We start from the raw sequence: 21,952 nt of genomic DNA, 5'->3' as shown, positions 1-21,952 counted from the left end.
TAGGTGAAACAAACTGTGGTCTTTATTCCATGCAACACTATGGCCTATTCTAGCCTTCCTCAAGCAAGCATATACATAATTATTTATATATACAGGGTGTAACAAAAGGGTCAGGAAGGTTGAATACCTTGCGAAGTACACATCAGTTTGAAAAACTAAAGATATACATGTCAAATATTTTTCAATAATCTATCTAATTATCCCAAACTCAACCCCTAACCACACCCCCTGGGGGGGCAACTTAAGGAACTTATATAAAAATATAAAATTTTGGTGTCAGATGGAGATGTAATTACCAAAAATTTATATGTGTGTCAAACACTTGAAAAATTAGATATTTTGGAAAAATACACATCAGATCCAAAATCTGAAAATAGACATATGCAATATTTTTTTAAACTCTATCTAATGTTAACAAATTTTGAGCACTTAATGTAGAGCAAACGATATTTGAAAACATTGTAGGCATCGAGAAAAATCCCCATTTTCAGAGAGGTTGAGACTTAAAGGAAATCTACCATTTGTTTTTATGCACTGTGAACCACACATACCTTGGGAATGCTGTATGTACACTGATGCAGAGACATATCTTGTTTATTCCCTGATCCGAGTGTTTATAAAAAACAATTATAAAATTCAGGCTGCTTACTTAAACACATTACAAGGAGCTTTCTGAACTGTCCAGACAGGACTCATCAACTTGATCTGTATGTCTCATACTCAGCAGCCACAGGAGCGACAGAGCATCATTTTCAAACTTTTATAATTGTTTTTTCAGCAAACCATAGTAGTTCAGGGATATAACAAGATATGTTTCTTCATCGGTGTACCTAGAGCATTCTAAATCTATGTTTGGTTCATAATGTAAATAAACAAATGGTAGATTTAATTTAAACTAAAGGGGTTCTCCAGAGACATACAAGTCAACCCTTTATTCACAAGATAGGGGCTAACTTTGCCAGACTTGGCAATCTACGTGAGCAGGACAAAAGAAAATGGAAAATCCAGCAACCAGGCAGATATGGAAAAAAATAGAGTAAAACTTCAGTTTATTTCATCAATGTGTAAATTAATAAGTATATCTACATTAAGTAATTTCTTAAATTTAAACCGTAAGGGTTTCTGGTTTTCATAGTTAAAATCCAAAAAGCTTCTCTCTTGCGGAGAGCTTTGACCCAGTTTCCACCTCTTTTTGGGCGGACAATCCGGTCAGAGGGTCACAATCTACGTGAGCACCATAGACATGAATAGAGCAGCCGGTGCATGCGTGACCAGCTGCTCTTTTCATTTTGGTACACAATGGGTGTAGAACGGACCCCCATTCTAGTGATCTGTGGGAGTCCCCCACCGATCATCCCACCTAACTTGTATGTCATTGAACAAGCTCTCCAATGTGTGAGAGGCAAGGGGAGTCACCAGCATCCTAAAGAGAACTACGTCGTAGTTCCTGGGTTATTCTGAATGTAGTTTCTGCATATAAAAATTAGAATCACACACCATCTCCCGTGGTGGGTGAAAATACAGTGTCAACTTTGATATCATTGGATAGATTTGTAAGAAGTATTTGCCACTTATATTTTTGTTTTTTGATCCAATGTGTATTTCTTGAGATATCCCCAATTTTGACATTTTTTTTACCCATTTTGATTTTTGCCATCATCTGTCAATGAAAATTACTTGAATCGTTGATTGAATCAAAGTAATTTTTCCTGGGTAATCTGAATCTGCAGGGTGTGAGGGTAGGAAGGTGAACTTTTTCACTGGATAGATTTTTGAAAAATATTTGACAAGTATATTTTAAGTTTTCTGATCCGATGTGTATTTGTCGAAATAATCCACCATTCTAACCTTTTTGTTACACCCTGTATGTATGGGTTGTTTTGATGGATAGTGAAACATGCTGCACTTGCAAGGTTTAGATGTTCTTGATAATACATCCTACATCAGTGGTGGCGAACCTATGGCATGGGTGCCAGAGGTGGCACTCGGAGCCCGGTTTTTGGGCACCCAAGCCATCAATATAGCACTCGACATAAAACTCTAAGCTCTCAATGCTATTTTAAAGCAACACATTTTTGATTGCTAGGGGCTGCAGGAAGAGGTAGAACATTAGTCCATTGCGCTTCTTCTTTCAACTGTTTTGTTGTCCTCTAGAGGCCGATATTATTAAAAGTTGTGGTAGAACAGGTAGCAATAAATAACTACTTAAATTTCCGTGCTGGCACTTTGCAATAAATAAGTGTGTTTTGGTTGTAGTTTGGACACCCAGTCTCTAAAAGGTTCGCCATCACTGTCCTACATGGAGATGCATAGAAGTTGGGCCCATGGTACCATAGTGCAAAGTATAGTATGCTATATATGCCATGATATTAATCAGGGACCGTAGTATACAAACTTTACTTACAATGAGTACTATAGAACAATTTTATTGATAACCTAGCCACAAATGCAGGTCCTTATGGACAGTTTCAGAATTTCTCCCAGAAATGTGTTGATCAGTCACTTTGCTTGTTGAAAAGCAAAAGATTGGAACTTGGCTCTTGGACCACAGTTTTAACTTTACAAATGTTTAAGTTTACAAATCTAGGTATATGTTATTTGTCTTCCTCTATTAATACATCATGCTTTATGATTTTAGTGAATTCTTTATGCCAGGAATGATTGATACTCATATCCATGCACCACAGTATACCTTTATTGGAACAGGAATGGAAAGGCCTCTTTTGGAGTGGTTGGCACATACTACATTCCCAATTGAAGATACATTCTCGGATATAGAAAATGCTAGGAACAAGTACAGTGCAGTTGTGGTAGGTTTGCCTAGCTAATTTATTCTCTATATTTAATATATGATCCAAGCAGACTGTAATTATATATGTAATAATATATGTAATTATTTTTCTTTATAAGATATCATCAAAGTAGATAGTGAGAGAAGTTACTGTATAAAATAAGTGCACCATTTCTTTAAAACAAATATCATGTGCCTCTACCCTCCAGTGGCAGGACCCCTGCTAACCAATGAGGCCTCTGTGATGTCACAGTAAAACAACAATATAAGCAATGCCAAAGTTTGCTGAATAATGCTATTGCAACACCCCTGCCAATACATAGGCAGGTGAGTAGTCGGGAATAGCACCCTCTCCAGGTCAGGAGCTGTTATGAGGAGTTGTGAACCCTCTATAAAGGTTGTAGAGCCTGGACATTATGTGGATTCTTCAGCTGTAGATTCTGCCTGGAAAGGCAAAAGTTACACATGTGTAAGATGTTATCCAATTATGTGGCTGGAAGGGTGCCACCACCTGACCAGGGGGAGTATAAAACCCCTATGCACATGGTCTTTGTCTGTCAGCAGTCCAGACCACATGGACTGAGTAAAGAGAGAGATAGAGTGTGAAGCACACCTTCAGTGCTACCACAGAAACCAACCCCAGGAACTGAGTCAGGAGACTCTAAACCAGAGCTGCAGCTTCCACAGTTTGGACACAGCTCAATCTAAATTCTCCCCGCCTGCATATACCGTCCACAGCCTTATCCTGTGGACCATTCTCCACGACCACTCCAGTACCAGAATCCGAATCTGCTGTTTAACCGTTTTGGCCCATTGTCTGCTACCTGTTTTTCAATAAAGAACCATGGGTTGATTTGCACAACACTGCCTCCGTCTGATCCCTGGATACGGCTGTCTACCACCACGGGTTTCCCATCCATTACCCAGGGACTTATCTTACAGACACTCAGGGGTTGCCTCAGGCAGAAACAAGTACATATTTCTTGCACACATCACCTGCTGGAGACCTGCCAGGCTGTAGGTCAGCCCTCCGGTCCCCATACCAAGCACTGTGACATCAGCATGCCTTAGGCAGCAATCGCCAGCCACTCCGGTATTCTGGGCCATGGCTGTCTCCAGGCCCTAAGATAAGGCTAGGTCCCGGTGGGGGATGTTGCACTATAGTATAGTATAATACACTTCTCAGCTTTATTTAATTTTAGCATGTTTATAATTGTAGCAAAATTTTGGACAAAAAAATGGTCTCTACATACTTTGCACCACATTTGTTTTGGGTTGTAGACACTTATTACTTTCCAAACAGGGGATTCTGCATTAGGGAATATGGGTCATACTTATGAATAGGTTGACGTATTTTAATCATAATTGTGTCAAAGTTTGATAAATAATTCTGGTAAATGTAAGTCAAAATGAGTCATAACTGAGATAGACTAACTTTTAACGTTCAACCCCTGAAATTACAGACTTGTACCTGCACGGGGTGCCACTAGGAGAAACACAATCTATTTGTATATCCTAATAAAATATAATGTATGGGTTTTTTGTTTCGATTTTTTTTTCAGAGGAGAACACTGAGAAATGGTACAACAACAGCTTGTTACTTTGCTACAATACACACTGATGCTTCCATTGTGCTGGCTGACACTGCAAGTAGGAACAACCATTTTCCTTATTAGTTGTTAGCTCTAGGAGCCTGTTTTGCTTTCTTTGATTGTATTATTTTATTTGGTTCTAGTACTATGATAATATATTGTAGACATATAGACAACTGTATGAATTTGCACAACATACCGTCTTGAACAATGTTTGAGACAGTTCTTTGATACTTTGACAACAAGTGCAATAGTGGGCATGGCCACATTTTTGGCGTCAGTCATAAGTTAAGACTGATAAGGAGGTGCAAAGTCAGTGAGTCAGTTCTGTTTAGTGAGACTGTAAGGCTGCTGACAAACATCAGGTCACAGGAATGTAACTACAGGGGCAGGAGCCACAGAAGCTGCTCCGTGGCCCATAGTGTGAGGGGGTTTCCAGCCACTTGACCTAATATACCAGAGAATGCAGAAGGTGCACTGTTAAATACATACTATACTGCACATTAGTGATGTCAGATTGCTGGAGAATGGAGATTGCTTGCCATGGCAGGCTATTAGAGATCAGCAGTAAAATTTCTATAAACTGAAATACAGTAGTATTGCAGTATATAGTCTTATCAATCAGACACTGTAGGGTTAAAGTACCATAGAGGGTCTGAAATAATGGTTGCAAACATATAAAAAAAAATGTAAAAAAAGTTTAAATCACCCCCCTTTCCCTAGGAAACATATATAAATAAATAAACACTAAAAATCATAAACATGATAGGCATCACTGCATCCCAAAATGCCCATTCTATCAAAATATAAAAAAAGATTATTCCCGGCCATGAACACTGTAACGTAAAATAGCATACATTTCTGAATCGCCACTTTTTCCCCATCCATGAATATTTGAATAAAAAATAATCAAACAGTCATTTAGGTCCCAAAGTTATATAAATGAATATGCCAGCACATACCACCAAAAAATAACACATTACATAGGTCTGTACACTAAAGAGTGAAAAAGTTATTGGCTACAGAATTTGGCAAAATGGCAAATATTTTCTATGTAAAAAAAGATATTAATGAGGGGAGTAAAAAACAGAAACAAAAAAAGCGAAAAAAGGGCTGAGTGCTGTATGGGTTAAAATGAAGTCTTTCAAATGTCTCAAAATAGGGCATTTGCAAGTTGACAATTGTGCTTGAAGTTAACAATTTAAACCTGATATATTAAAAACCTAGCTAGATTTATTATTTAGTATAAGACACTTTGATAACTCTAGCACAGTATTCTAACTTTTAATCTTAATCACTCATGTTCTAGTGGCAACCGTCAAAACGCTGCGGGCCTAGTGTAAGTGATTCTTGGAGACCTCTTGAGTTATTTTACAGTTTCCAATCCACCGTCACTTTCCTCACAATATCTAAGGGGTTATCTAAAGAAAAAAAAAAAAACTTCTATAATAGCTGGTAATGAATTCTTGATTCTCTCTTTATTTTCCCACAGATCAATATGGTCAAAGAGCATTTATTGGAAAAATTTGCATGGATCACAATGATACTTATCAAAAGTATAAAGAAACTACTGAAGAGTCTATTAGGGAAACTAAAAGGTGCTAAAAATAATACATATTTTTTTAAATAAAAAGGCCACCTTTTAGTGACACTTAGAATTTCAAGACTAATGATTAAAATTTTTGGACTATTGGGCTGCGTTTGAGCTTGATTTTTACAGGACAGTTTGAAGTTTTTGTTGGTACCATTTTGCTGTTTATTTCGTAATAATTTTGTATAAACTTTAACATTTTTTTTACATTTCTTTTAAATATTTTGCTTAATTCACTTCAGGATCACAGTCCTGGGTTGAATCCTACATTGCCTATTTATGCCCCAATCAGGCTTTAAGCAGTATAATAATTTAGAGACAAAGGATAATAATAAAAGAAATGTCTTCCCTTATGTAACAGTAGCAGAAATTGTTTTAGGGTCATAATTACTAGTTTGATTTAAAATTATATACCTATATATTATGTTTTTTTTCACAGGTTTGTTGAAGTTTTAAAAAAGAAAAAAGTGAGTATGTCAAACATAAATTATTATATTACTGTAGGAATATAAAAGGAAATCTATCATCGAAATCATGCATGATAAATCAGGAACGCTTTGTCATAGCTCCAGGCACCGAAACATTATCAGGTTCCTTAATCTATCAGCTGAAATTGGATAATAGGACAGAAAGTTGATAGTAAACTATGGGGTAGATTTACTTAACCGGTCCTGTCACGTTCCCGTGGTGCGTTGTCCAATGAGGATTCGGGTCTGCCGCGATTCCCTAAGCTTGTGCGCCCAAGTTCCTGCATCCGACAGCTCGCCCCCCGATTTTTGTTGCGTGCAAGCCGACACTGATGTGCCAAAATCCGGTCACCTATGGCAAAATCCGGAAATCATCGGTAAACCAGACGAAAATGCGTCCAACGGACCCTTAGTAAATGAGCCCCAATGTTTACTATTATCATCTAGTGATTTATCCACTTTTGTTAAAAGTTGTGCTCTAAACTTTTGCTCTTATTTGTAAGCATAATTCAAATGAATGTAGTTGTTTGTAATATATATATATATAACTTATTTTCATCTTTGTAACTTTCTTAGTATGACAGAGTAAAACCTATCATAACGCCTCGGTTTGCAATATCCTGTAGTGAAAGGTTACTCAATGAACTTGGAAAACTTGCTGATGAGAATGACCTACATATACAGGTAACAATATGTAAGCAATATAATATTGTAAATGTTTTATATGATGCTAGGTACTTCACCCAGAAAGTGGTTTAATGGGTTGTTTGTGGTTAAATTTTCAATTACTTTTATTATTTGGAGATAAGACCTATATTAATTATTTGGATCAGAGTGTTTTTTTATGGATAGGACATCAATTTATGAGAGATACCAGAGTTCCCCAGTGGTTACATTGTATGTCACTGAAACAAATTGTGCTAGGTTACCCTTCAGTTACTGGGAACTCTTCTCTCAAAAAGGAACCCTTTAATTAACAAAGCCATTTAAATGGACCAAGTGGCCCATTTAGAGCATGTCCCACTCTAATCTGCTTTTTGTGGGTCACTCATAGACTATGGTTAATAAGGATCAGTGAAAAATTGATGCAACCATGAAAAACAGATGAATCACCTTGTATGAATAAATAAATTCAGCTTAATAAAAGCATGCCATGAGTTTAGTGATCCCAAGCCAACTGACAGGTTCCCTTTAATATGGCAGATGAAACATACCACATTTTTTTCAAAGATTCCATATACGCATACATTTCATATTTCCTATACAGGCGGTCCCATACTTAAGAACACCCGATTTACATACGACCCCTAGTTACAAACGGACCTCTGGATGTTGGTAATTTACTGTACTTTAGCCTTAGGCTACAATAAACACCTATAACAGGTATCACAGTCATCTGCAATGAAGTTTTAGTGTTATTCCTGGTTCTTATGACAATCTAACATTTTTAAAATCTAATTGTCACAAAGACCCAAAAAATTTGGCTTGGGCTACAATTGTAAAATATACAGATCCGACTTACATACAAGTTCAACTTGAGAACAAACCTACAGACCCTATCTTGTACGTAACCCGGGGACTGCCTGTACTTGGCCCTGGTGGGGTTCCAGTTGCTCAGTGTTTGGGTCGGACATGTGAGTGTGGTGGAAGTGTATGAGGGGTCCTTACTAGCACTATGGCCTAAATTTCTGTTAATCTTTAAAAGCCCCTAGCTACACTCTCCTCCCGACTTCTGCTCACAACAGGAAGGTGCTTTGAACATGATCCAGCTCAGTCTGGATAGAGAAAAAGTGGACAGGGAAGAGTCCCTGCATTGCCAGGCTGTAAGTGTCAGGAGTGTCTCTCTCTCTCTTCTGATTATTTTCTATTCCAGTTAGGTTTATAACTTGTAAGTATCTAGATGTCCGTGTCAAACTTGTTGTTACCCCTCAAATCTCACACAAGAAACCTTTAAGTATCAGTATTATGTATATAGCCATTTATATACTTACACAAAGTAGATGGGAGGGATGGGAGCACCACTTGACTTTTCGCCTCAGATAGCAGAAAGAGCTGGTGCAGCCCTGCATGTATAGGCAGTCCTAGACTTAAGAAGAATCTTGACTTGCAGACAAATCTCTCTGCCCCTCGTGAATTCTGGTGATGTTCTCTGGATTCTGGTAATTTACTGAAGTTTAGCCTCAGGCTGCAATAAACAACTGTAAGATTTAGGAAAGGTGAAGCTTTATTTTATTTCCTTGTTCCCATAACAACCCTAAATTTTCAAAATCCAAACTGCATATACAACATAATTCAAAATTACTGTATATCAAAACTTGGATGGAAAGCTACATAAATGGCAAGAATTTTTTAAATGGTGTATTTTATTTTGCTCATGTAGTATGTACTGTATAGTGGTTAGCACTACAGCCTTGCAGCACTTGGGATCTGGGTTTAAGTCCCAGGGTCAACATCTGCAAAGAGTTTGTATGTTCTCTCTGTGTTTGTGTGGGTTTCCTCTGGGTCCCCCGGTTTCCTCCCACACTCCAAAACATACTGGTAGGTTGATTAGATTGTGAGCCCCATTGGGGACAGGGACCGATTTTGGCAAGCTCTGTTCAGCGCTGTGTAATCTGTGTGCACTATATAAATAAAGGAATTATTATTATTATTATTATTATTATTATTATGTCGTCTTAGAGTCACATCAGTGAGTGTCCTGCTGAAATTAAAGAAGTCCTGAGACTGTTTCCTAGTTACAAAAACTATACCGAAGTATACAATAGAAACAAACTTCTGACAAACAAGGTAATTTGAAAGCACAGTTTACTGTAAAGACAGGTTTATTTTTTTATTAGCCAAAATGCACAAAATATTGAAAACACTGGGGGGAATTTTTTAAGACTGGCATTTTGAAGGTCAATCTTAAAATTGCCCTTGTCAGGGCTCTAGTGCTATGATCTACTAAGAGTAATTAAACTAGATTAGTATATACAGGCGCAAACTCTGCCAAGTGGACCTGTTTAGACCAGGTCTGACCTGGTAGAGATTTGTACTATAGACTCCATAGGTTTTTGGGAGAAGGCTTTAGTAAATACAACGGGCTGGGATGTTCACACCCTAACCCACCTCCTGGAAAAGCATTAGAACTGGCGATATATGGAGATTTGTATGCCTTCTCAGCAAGAAAACTGGTGGGGAAGGCATAATAAATTTACCCCATAGTTTAAACTTATTGGATATTTATTATAGACTTCCTTCCTACAAGCTTTTGGCTCCATCAAACCATTCAGGCAGCAAAGCACCTGTATATCATGCACTCCTGATCTCATATACACATAGCCTCCCATCCTTCTCTCATCGTAATTATCTTCTCCTTAGAGCATCATTACCATATTAAAGAAGACACCAAAGACTAGAGGAACATTTTGTATTCTGTTTCTTGTAATTATTTAAATTAATTATGGTAATTACAAGACAATAGTTACCATATATAACTACTGTTTAAGCAGAAATGTCTAAAAGGAAATCTACCATCAAAATCAAGCATGATAATCCAGGGGCACTTAATCAAATATCCATGCATAGTGACTGTGGTAATCTTCTTATATGTATATCAAATTTCAAAATTATGCTAATGAGTCTGAATAGTTCCTGAAGGGTGTTACCAGAGCCCTCAGACCTGCAGATTTACCGGCTGTTATAGTGTGCAGGAGCACTCCCTCCACTATTTCCTGATGTTCTGAGAGAGCAGGCTTTCCATGCCACAAACCTCCTAGCAGTCCTATTTCTGTTTGTGGCTTGGGCTGTCTATGTCAGACTTTATGGACTGTGAGCCCCTGAGTTGAGCATTTTGCCTCAGATAGTAATAAATGCTGATTGTCTAATACCCAATAATATAGATTGATACATTTGCCACGTTTCCTTTTCCTTTTTTGGGTTTTCTGTTTCAGACAGTTATGGCTCACGGCTGCTACCTGACTAATGAAGAGCTGGACATATTTAGAGAGAGGGGTGCTGCAGTATCACATTGCCCTAATTCAAATATTTCGTAAGTTCATTTCTTTATACATAAATAGAAGCAATTTATGACTTAAAATTACCATTAAATGTATTCCTGAAATGTTAGCCGCAGATTTAAAATATAAAATCTATAGAATGTCATGTTTACTTGAATGTTATAACATGTTTTGATAATGTATTTTATTATGTCTTTCATGGTGATTAGATAAGAAAAGCTAGAATTTAATTCATTTATCCATTCTGTTACCTTTAGATTGTGCAGTGGTCACCTTGATGTTCGAAATGTTCTAAACCACAGAGTTAAAGTGGGTCTTGGGACTGGTAAGACATGTAGATAAGAATTTTATGAAAAGCATACTCTATCTATCTATCTATCTATCTATCTATCTATCTATCTATCTATCTATCTATCTATCTATCTATCTATCTCTCTATCTATCTATCTATCTATCTATCTATCTATCTATCTATCTATCTATCTATCTATCTATTCTCTATCTATTCTCTATCTATCTATCTATATATCTATATATATATATACAGTGGGGAAATAAATATTTTGACCCAGGACAAAATCGCAAGTTTTCCCACCTACAAAGAATGGAAAAGTATGTTATTTCTTTTGCAGGAACACTTCAACTGTGAGAGGCAGAATTAAAAACACATTGGGGCACATTTACTTACCCGGTCCAGTCGCGATCCAGCGGCGGGTTCTCCGGCGCTGATATGGGTTCTGCCGGGATCCACTAAGGTCCGTGCGCCGATATTCACCAGGTGTCGCTGCTGCGCCGAGGTCCACCGGAGTTCACCTGCTTTTTTCTGGTGTATGTGAGTGCTTGATCTTGCGACACAAATGGCTTTTTAAATTCTGCGGTTGTTCCGAATCCTTCGGGTTGTCCGGTGGCCACGCCCCCCGATTTCTGTCGCATGAAAGTCGGCGCAGTTGCGCCAAAAATCGATCGCGTGCGCCACAATCCCATGCAATACAGCGCAGAGTGGAAATATTTGGGAAAAACCCGACGGATTCGCGGCTGCGGACCCTTAGTAAATGTGCCCCATTGTGTGATTTTTAAATAATTAATTAGCATTTAATTGCATGAAATAAGTATTTGATCCCCTACCAATCAGCAAGAATTCTATCTCTCTCAGTGCTGTTAGTTTTTCTTTAACCCCTATAGCTATGTCACACGTCGGCTGCAGTTATTTGGAGAGGGCTCACAGGATGAGCCCTCTTCATACCTGGTTAGTGTTTGCTGCATATTGCAGCAAACAACCACTGGTAACAGACACCATCAGTGCTAGTTTTGCCGGTGGCGATAAATAGCTGGTGGCGCATTTGCCCCACCATCTTGGCTTTGGCTTTGATCATCGTTCCCTGACGATCTCATCTGTCTCCATAACAGCCTTGGGTTTGTAAGACCCGAGGCTGTAAGATATCTGTGCCAGTGGTACATGATATGGCAGAGGTTCAATCAGACAACCTAGTGTTAAAGTACCCTAGGGGGTCTGAAAAATAGTAAAAAACAATAGTTAACATTTTTTTTCAAATCACCCCTCTTTCCCCAGAATTAATATAAATATAAATAAACAGTAAAAATCATAAACCTGTTAGGTATCACAGTGTACCAAAATGTCCAATCTATCAAACTAATTAATAACGGTTATTCCAGGCATTTAACCCTGTAATGGAAAATAGCAGGAGAAACACCAGATAACAGTCTATCTTCATCGGTCTGGGGCTTCATGCAAGATCTCACCTCATGGGGTAAAGATGATTCTGAGAAAGGTTAAGAATCAGCTCAGAACTACACAGGAGGACCTGGTTAATAACCTGAAGCAAGCTGGGAACACAGACTTAAAGATTACCATTAGTAACACACTACGCCGCCATGGATTGAAATCATGCAGGACTTGCTACGTTTTCCTGAAGATCTGTATGGAGGACTGGGTCAAAATTCCTGCTACAGTTTGTGCAAACTTGGTCAAGAAATACAGGAACCTTTCTTGTCATTTGTTTCTGTACCAAATATTGCGTTCTGTGTTTCTATGGGATGAAATACTTATTGCATGCACTAAAATGCTAATTATTTATTTTAAAAGATTTTGTCTCTCACAAGTGTACCTACAATAAAAATAACAGACCTCTCCATTCTTTAGGTGGGAAAACTTGCAAAATCAGCATGAGATCAATGACTTATTTCCCCCACTGTATATGTGTATATTTGGTATAGTATATGTAAATTACATCAGTCTATGTCTTTTCAGAGGGCATAACTGAAATAATTAATGTAAGAAAAGATTGAAATCTAGATATAATATCTCCTTTAGATGTTGCTGGCGGGTATTCCATATCATTACTTGATGCTATACGGAAATCAATAGAAACTTCAAAAATTCTTTTCATGGAAAGATCAAAAAACGATTGGGATACTAATGACCTAGAAAGCTTGCAGAAGGGAAATATGACCCCAAATGGAATAAATCGAGGTGCTGAAAATATACCAATAACACCTGAAAAAAATCCTAACGTTTTAAGTTACAAGGATGCATTCCGACTAGCAACTCTTGGAGGAAGCGAAGGTAAGTTCTATTTCAAGTAGTATCTATCCTGAAAATCTGGTACACATTTAGTGCATATAATAAGTAGTCGCTCACAAGGGGTACACATATACACTCACCGGCCACTTTATTAGGTACACTATGCTAGTAACGGGTTGGACCTAGAGATGAGCGAGCACTAAAATGCTCGGGTGCTCGTTATTCGGTACGAACTTTTCCCGATGCTCGAGTGCTCGTACCGAATAACGAGCCCCATTAAAGTCAATGGGAGACCCGAGCATTTTTTCACTAACACAACACATTAAAAGAACAGTAAATAATAACACATTCCACATGTTTCCAGATGTTTTAATTGTAAGAATACATTAAAAAAACACTATTCTTCACTTTACAGGTGTTCGCGCGTGTCTCCCGCTAAGTTAGGAGATGTGCGCCGAACATCTGGATGTGAAGAATAGTGTTCTTTCAATGTGTTCTGCAATTAAATGGTCCTGTGTTCACTGTTTTCACTGTTTTAACTGTTTTTATTCTATTCTTCACTTTGCAGATGTTAGCACAAGTCTTCCGATAATGTCGGAGATGTGCGCGCACATCAACAATGTGAAGAATAGTGTTATTTGAATGTGTTCTGCACTTAAATGCTCTTGTTTTCACAGTTTGCACTATTTTTATTCTATTCTTCACTTTGCAGATGTTCGCGCATGTCTCCCGCTAAGTTTGGAGATACGCGCTAACATCAGCAATGTGAAGAATAGAATAAAAACAGTGAAAACACGAGCATTTAAGTCCACATTGCAGAACACATTCAAATAACACTATTCTTTACATTGCTGATGTTCGGCGCACATCTCCGAACTTAGCGGGAGACACGCGCGAACACCTGTAAAGTGAAGAATAGTGTTTTATTAATGTATTCTTACAATTACATCTGGAGACATGTGTTATGTGTTGAAGAACAGTGTAAACACTGTTCTGCTGTGTCTTTTATTAATTTAATGCTCGAACTCGAGCCGGCGAGATACTCGTCCGAGTAACGAGCCGGTCCGAGTATGCTAATACTCGACCGAGCAGTATACTCGGACGAGTATACTCGCTCATCTCTAGTTGGACCCCCTTTTGCCTTCAGAACTGCCTCAAGTCTTCGTGGCATAGATTCAACAAGGTGCTGGAAGCATTCCTCAGAGATTTTGGTCCATATTGACATGATGGCATCACACAGTTGCTGCAGATTTGTCGGCTGCACATCCATGATGCGAATCTCCCGTTCCACCACATCCCACAGATGCTCTATTGGATTGAGATCTGGTGACTGTGGAGGCCATTTGAGTACAGTGAACTCATTGGCATGTTCAAGAAACCAGTCTGAGATGATTCCAGCTTTATGACATGGCGCATTATCCTGCTAAAAGTATCCATCAGATGTTGGGTACATTGTGGTCATAAAGGGATGGACATGGTCAGCAACAATACTCAGGTAGGCTGTGGCATTGCAACGATGCTCAATTGGTACCAAGGGGCCCAAAGAGTGCCAAGAAAATATTCCCCACACCAAGACACCACCACCACCAGCCTGAACCGTTGATACAAGGCCGGATGGATCCATGCTTTCATGTTGTTGAGGCCAAATTCTGACCCTACCATCCGAATGTCGCAGCAGAAATCGAGACTCATCAGACCAGGCAACGTTTTTCCAATATTCTACTGTCCAATTTCGATGAGCTTGCGCAAATTGTAGCCTCAGTTTCCTGATCTTAGCTGAAAGGAGTGGCACCCGGTGTGGTCTTCTGCTGCTGTAGCCCATCTTCCTCAAAGTTCGACGTACTGTGAGTTCAGAGATGAGTTCTGCCTACCTTGGTTGTAACGGGTGGCGATTTGAGTCACTGTTGCCTTTCTATCAGCTCGAACCAGTCTGCCCATTCTCCTCTGACCTCTGGCATCAACAAGACATTTCCACCCACAGAACTGCCGCTCACTGGATGTTTTTTCTTTTTCGGACCATTCTCTGTAAACCCTAGAGATGGGGGGGGGGAATCCCAGTAGATCAGCAGTTTCTGAAATACTCAGACCAGCCCTTCTGGCATCAACAACCACGCCATGTTCAAAGGCACTCAAATCACCTTTCTTCCCCATACTGATGCTCGGTTTGAACTGCAGGAGATTGTCTTGACCATGTCTACATGCCTAAATGCACTGAGTTGCCGCCATGTGTTTGGCTGATTAGAAATTAAGTGTTAACGAGCAGTTGGACAGGTGTACCTAATAAAGTGGCCGGTGAGTGTAAATATAACAAAACGTTACAGAGTAATAACATAATGAGATGAAACAATAGGAATCAGGGACAAGGAAGACTATTTTAGTTGCTCATATCTACCAGGCCAATGCGAACGTTGCTTCCATTTTATAGAACTAGAACAGATCTGCTCTGCTGATAGAAAATTGTCACAATTTCAAGTATTTGAAGTCCTATACAAATACTATTTATCAGTGAAGATGTATTATAGAAGAATACTATTTATAGTAGATACAATTCTTATTATTTCAATTTCTTTACAGCATTAAGCATTGACCACATGACAGGGAACTTTGAGGTTGGTAAGGAATTTGATGCACTTTTGATCAACCCCGATGCCAAAGACAGTCATTTTGAAGTTTTTTCTCATATCCCTAAAGAGGTATTGGTTTAATTTTTGCATTTTTTATTCTACATTTCACTCCGAAACTTGCAATTTACTTTAGGTATTTAAGCAATTGTTTACTTAAACAGAGATGTCAGGAGCACAAACTTTGCTCAATCTGTTGATGGCTACGTTAAGAATTCTCAAAACATTAAATAAAAAACTACATCTATGTAGAAAATGGTAGATGTGTACCAAACTTTAACCGCTTGCTACAAATTGAAGTAATTGTACATTCAAAGTGGCTCCTATAGCTGTCATGAATGAATTCTAGTTGTGCCAAGTTAGGACATGCCCGAAGGTGGCCCTTATAGGATTCCTGTTAGTTCTGTCTAACAGACTTTATGTATTGGTATATTGACTTTACCAATGCATTATAGAAGCAATCAAAATAAAAAATCATTGACCAAACAATAAAAAACTTTCTTTTCATTGGCAGGGAGCAGCACAAAATTGAATTAAAGGACATCTACTATCAGGTTTACTGATTGTAGATGTCCAAACTTGCTCATCCTTTGGGAACATCTTTGATATCTTCAGGGACGTCCAGATTAATGTAAAAAAAAAGTAGATAATCCGCAGGCACTCAGACTACGTCACCGGAGTGCTTCTCGGCTCCGCCATATGATTATTTATGCACTCCCCTTACTATGTACTTTGCTACCTTGTCACAATGCCTTGCTCTGTGGCAACAGTAAGGCAGTAGAGTCCTGAATTTGGCTGTAAATTTGGGGTTCACCACTAAACTAACAGCAATCTCAGGAAAGGTATAGACTATATTTTTAAGCATTTTATCTTTAAGGTTAAATATCACCTATTTACACCTAAAACCATGCTTCCTGTATAATATCAAAGATGAGAATATCAACTTTAAAAGTGAACTAGAACTGCTACTTGCAGTGGTGTAGAACAGATATATGCAGATTAATACACATTTGAGAATGCAAGTTGGAAATAAACATTTAATTCCCAAATATGGGGGATATTTATCATACGCTGGCGCTGCCTCTTGATGTATCGCGGCGGAAGGCTGTGAAGCGTTTATCCTACGCAAGGCGATGCGTAAAAAAAACCGCAGCCAGCGACTTTTCACATATGAAAAGTCGCCAGCAGCAGCAAGTGCGCAGGCAGCAAGTGCACAGTAACGCCCCGCGCCGGCTCACTCCCATCCAGCCGCGCCCTCCGCTCGGCCAGCCGCGCCCCTTACCTTCAGGCCCCACTGCCATGAAGGTGGCGGATCAGGGCAAATAATCACAAAAGCTAGCAATAAGCTAGCATTTGCGATTATTTCAGGGCCTCTGCGCCACTGGCGGTGTGCAGAGGTCCTGATAAATATCCTCCTATGTTTTTATCTATGTGGTGCAGTTTTAAAATGGAGATTCTCATACACTGCTCAAAAAAATTAAGGGGAACACTCAAATGACATATCCTAGATCTGAATGAATGAAATATTCTCATTGAATACTTAGCTCTGTACAAAGTTGAATGTTCCAAAAACAAAATAACAAACAAATCATTGATGGAAATCAAATTTATTAACCAATGGAGGCCTGGATTTGGAGTCACCCACAAAATTAAGGTGGAAAAACACATATAAGGCCGATTAAACTTTGATGTAATGTCCGTAAAACAAGACAAAATGAGGCTCAGTATTGTCCATGTGCTTGCTTGACCTCCCTACAATGCCTTGGCAACACACAAAATTGTCTCAGGTAGTGCAGCTCATCCAGTATTGCACATCAATGCGAGGTGTGGAAAGAACCTTTGCACAAACGGTTAGAAACTGACTCCATGAGGATGGAGTGAAATGTGGATGGAATGACATTCGCAGATGGGGGTTGTGCTCACAGCCCAACATCATGCAAAAAGTTTGGCATTTGCACCCTGTGCTTTTCACAAATGAAAGCAGGGTAACACTGCGCACATGTGACAGAAGTGACAGAGTCTGGAGACACCATGGAGAGTAATCTGCTGCCTTCAATACTCTTCAGCTTGACCAGTTTGGCACTGGGTCAGTAATGGTGTGGGATGGCATTTCTTTGGAGAGCCGCACAGCCCTCTATGTGCTCGCCAGAGGTAGCCTGACTGCCATTAGGTACCGAGATGAGATCCTCAGACCCCTTGTGAGACCATATGCTGGTGCGGTAGCCCTGGCTTCCTCCTAATGCAGGACAATGCTAGAGGCTGAAGTATGTCAGCAGTTCCTGCAAAATGAATAAACGCTATGGACTGGCCTGCTCATTCCCCAGACCTGAATCAAATTGAGCACTTGTGGGACATGTCTCGCTCCATCCACCAACATCATGTAGCACCACAGACTTCCAGGAGTTGGCGGATGATTTAGTCCAGGTCGGCAAGCAGATCCCTTCGGAGGCCACACGCAATATTAAGCCTGTAGTTTTTTTTCCACTTTGATTTTGTTGGTGACTCCAAATCCAGGCCTCCATTGGTTGTTAAATTTGATTTCCATTGATGATTTTTTAGTGATTTTGATGTCAGCCCTTTCAAATTTGTACAGAAGAAAGTATTCAATAAGAATATTTAATTCTTTCACATCTAGAATATGTCATTTGAGTGCTCCCTTTATTTTTTGAGCTGTGTATTTAAGTTCTACCAGTTACATGGTTCTATTCATTATAGAGCCTAAGATAGGCGTGTCTGAAGGGTTGCTCCTTCAACTTCCCAGAATCACACATCTCATGCAAAAAGACACTCTCTCCTTTCAGCTCATTTGCATGTGATTTTTAAATATTTTTAATGGAAATTGGTGAATTTTTAGATACTCTAAAAATGTTGTTTTATACTTGAGTGTCATTAGTTCTAATAATGTATTGACATTTTTTATTTGGAAATAAGCTGGAATTTTTTATAATTTTTTTTCTTCAGGAAATTCTGCAGAAATTCCTGTATCTTGGTATGTACTGTATTTTTCTTTGAATATTCCATGAATAAGTATAATTTTAAAATTTAGAATACTGAAAAATATAAAAGAAAATGAATGACTATATCACATCTGTGTCGGCATGTTCCTCGGTTTGGCTAGAAGACTGAGGATATGCGGATTTTCTCTGTTTTCACAATTTTTTGTTGTGTCAACATGGCTGTAGCTGCTTGACTGTTATAATTGATTACACCACACCCATCTATTTTGCAGCTCAGCTCTGAAAGAGCAATAGTTAACTCGCTGAGATTGACAGAGCTCTGCCCCAAGCACCTGGGGCAGATTTTCTGCATGCACATAAATATACCCCATGATTGAGACTCTGTTTTTCTGGTATTTTTTGATCTTGGCTTCTGTTTTTAACTATTCTTCTGTATCTCCAACAATTTATTGCTTCGCTATCTCTGTTGCGACCTGGATTCTTGACTATTCCTCTTGGTGTAGGATGGGAATGATGCCCAGCTACTGGCCACTGTTTAGGGTCGACTCAGTAAGCAGACAGGGGATGTTTGGGGGGTCGGTTTTAGGGCTCGTTGTCCTTGGCAATGTACTATCATTACAGGTAATCACTTTTTCAAACCTTTTTAAGTATAAGGGGATATTTCGCTGGCTGATTTTTCACTTGGATTTTGGTATCAAAAACCATGATTTCTGCTTTAATATTTCAATTCTTGAGGTTTTGTTTATTTTCACTTTCCTTTTTTAAACTTTATTTTAAAAGTGTCTAGAAGAAACTATATTGTAGTTATAGAGTAATAAAGACACAGGTCTGTCAAGTCCAACTCATACTAATTATAAAAAATGATCATAACAAAATATGTCTCTCTATACTTCTTATTCACATATTTATACTTTGTAGTCTCCTGTGAACATATTTTTTGCAAACTGATTAACACCAATTTTGATATTTTGTCTTTTGTAAGCTACATGACTCCCTTGGTTCCCCTCTTTACACACAACTTTATCCTTCTTCTACACTGTATGGTATGCAGTTCTCCATGTTTGTTTTGAATTGTGGTTTGCATAAGGGCAAAACTTTGCTGTTTTATTTACTGTACTATTTAATACACACTAGTACTTTTTATTTCCATGGTACAAATGCATGCCCTTACATTTATCTACATTAAACTTCATTAGCAATTTATCCATCCTCTTTGTGTTTATTGCTCATCGTGCTATCGTGCTAAAAATACTAAAATCACTAAAGCTATTTGCTAACCAAATAAAGTTTTCACCCTTTGAAGATTCTAATTTTATGCACCAACCATATACAGATCATGTCCCCCTAGTTTTGGGCTTCAATGGCAAGTGACATTTTTTTTTTCTTTTATTGCCTTCTAAAGCTTTATTCAAATGATTATGTAGTAAGTAGTGTAATGGAGTTTATGATACAATACAATTGTAGATTTATTGATTGCTGGGGAGGAAATTATTTTGTACATAGTGTTCTGGCAATTGTTTTACACAGTTAGAGACAGGCTATGTTACAGTTACATACACTACATGAGGCACATTTTACATGTTCCTAGTTCCTTAGTTGCATACAAACAGTTACAAGACATTGTGATACAGCACAATACAGATGGACACGACCAAATTACATTATATTAGGGAAACAGAATACACTACTGACAATAACAAAACAGCCAAACTAGCATAGGGGTTACTCCAGTGGGGTGCCGATGTGGGCCTCAATGTAAATGTGGTGAAACAGTGTTATGCTGCTGTTGGTTTGGCAGAATTGACACTGCCCGTAGCTCTACTTTTGATAAGTACCGCCCTTAAGCTGTCTGGTGCTTGCTACCACTGGAGCCTTGGTACAGTGTTCCTCCAGACTTTCTGTAAGGCACTGGTTGTGATCACTTACATTCCAGTTGCTCCAATGATGCCACAACTGGTGCTCCTTACTGTCTGGTTCCGGTTCTGTCACTCTTTTGCACCAAATTATTGGACATGGAGCTTCTGCTGAAGGGGTGTGATAGGGTAAGAGTGCCAAGTTGGTGCTGCAGGTGCCGTTGGTGCCGTAGCAGCACCATCTTGACAGTACATCTTCCTAAGTGCAACTGCAAATCCACAAGATTTAGTTAGGCTTAGGAGGGCAGAGGTAATGGTGTGACTTTGCTTTACAGATAACATGTTAAATGCGTGAGATTGGTGATTAGTAAGAGACAAATACTTACAGTAAAAGTCCCTTTGTTCCCTTCTGGCTCAATTCTGGTATAATTCAGTTTGTGCATTTAAGAGTTGCACTTAGGAAGATGCTTTGTGTATGACCACAGCCAGCAATTTATACACCCAAGACAAATTAATAACAACTACCAGGTGTTAATAAAGAGGGCGTAGAGACAGAGGGAACTGCAGGAAATTAGATATGCAAGCAGACATACCAATACAAAAGAAAGATGCAGATAAAACTATTGCAGAGAAGGTTGGGACTTCTGGTGCAGTATTAAGGAGACATAACTACAGATGAGAGAAATCAGTGATGGTGAGATCAGGTGAAAATGATGAGGGAATATGATGATGATGATGATGATAGTGTGCAAGGTCATATTCTATTATGTGACATTCTGATATAATTCAGTTTGTGCACTTAAGAGTTGCACTTAGGAAGATGCACTGTGTGACTTGTGCTGTATATTGTAGCCTTGTACAGTGTTCCAGCAACAGCACATAATATGCCTAATTGTTATGATGAATATTTTAATAAAGCTTATTTCAATTCAATCGATTGTCCAGGTATATATTTTTATTTATATATGGCTGGGGGCACCTCAAGCTTATGGCTTATATTCACCTAAAGCCCAGCTCTCATTCAGCTGTGGTCAGTCACTGGTGGGTTCTTGTTTGTCTACAGGCTGGAGGTGCAATCCTGAGCACTAACAATTGCTTTTTAGTGCCTGAAACTCATGATGCAGCAGGTCCACAACAGTGTTCGGGGTGGCACTGCCAGCCTCTGTATACATATATGAACAGCCAGTTGATCTTATTGGTGAAAAATAATGCAATTTTCTTTGGCCAAAGCAGTGCGACTGGGTCTATGATTGATTTTGATTGATGATTGACTGCTACATTTTTTCATTTATTTTTTTTCTACTGTAGGAGACGACAGGAACATCAAAGCTGTTTATGTGGCTGGAAGACGTGTGGTTCCATTTCCTAGCAGTTTCTAAAGTTAAAGGAACTAACATTCTTCGTGAATGAATTCTTTGAGATTTACTTTTAATACAGCAAATTCTAAGAGATTAACAATATTACAAATTGTCACAATGTTTACTTATTGTTATTAAGACATTTAGTATATTTATTAAGCATTTTTTTAAGGGTTTTTTTC

General features: G+C 38.7%; 1 protein-coding gene across 1 annotated transcript in view; it reads left to right on the top strand.

Annotated features, from left to right (window-relative positions):
• The window catches only part of GDA (guanine deaminase), a 35,338-nt gene extending 13,386 nt beyond the window's left edge, over positions 1-21,952 (top strand). Inside the window, exons 3-14 of the mRNA XM_072150959.1 lie at positions 2,639-2,810; positions 4,354-4,441; positions 5,876-5,981; positions 6,414-6,441; positions 7,018-7,125; positions 9,121-9,228; positions 10,374-10,471; positions 10,697-10,764; positions 12,772-13,023; positions 15,556-15,674; positions 18,564-18,591; positions 21,721-21,952. Coding sequence (XP_072007060.1) covers positions 2,639-2,810; positions 4,354-4,441; positions 5,876-5,981; positions 6,414-6,441; positions 7,018-7,125; positions 9,121-9,228; positions 10,374-10,471; positions 10,697-10,764; positions 12,772-13,023; positions 15,556-15,674; positions 18,564-18,591; positions 21,721-21,791 — 1,246 coding nt within the window. The 3' untranslated portion in view covers positions 21,792-21,952. The remainder of the gene's footprint in view (positions 1-2,638; positions 2,811-4,353; positions 4,442-5,875; positions 5,982-6,413; positions 6,442-7,017; positions 7,126-9,120; positions 9,229-10,373; positions 10,472-10,696; positions 10,765-12,771; positions 13,024-15,555; positions 15,675-18,563; positions 18,592-21,720) is intronic.

The sequence above is a fragment of the Engystomops pustulosus genome, chromosome 1 (genome assembly GCF_040894005.1).
Source record: "Engystomops pustulosus chromosome 1, aEngPut4.maternal, whole genome shotgun sequence".
Classification (NCBI taxonomy): domain Eukaryota; kingdom Metazoa; phylum Chordata; class Amphibia; order Anura; family Leptodactylidae; genus Engystomops; species Engystomops pustulosus.
Note: the sequence above shows the minus strand (reverse complement) of the source record. Positions and strands in the feature narration are given on the sequence as shown.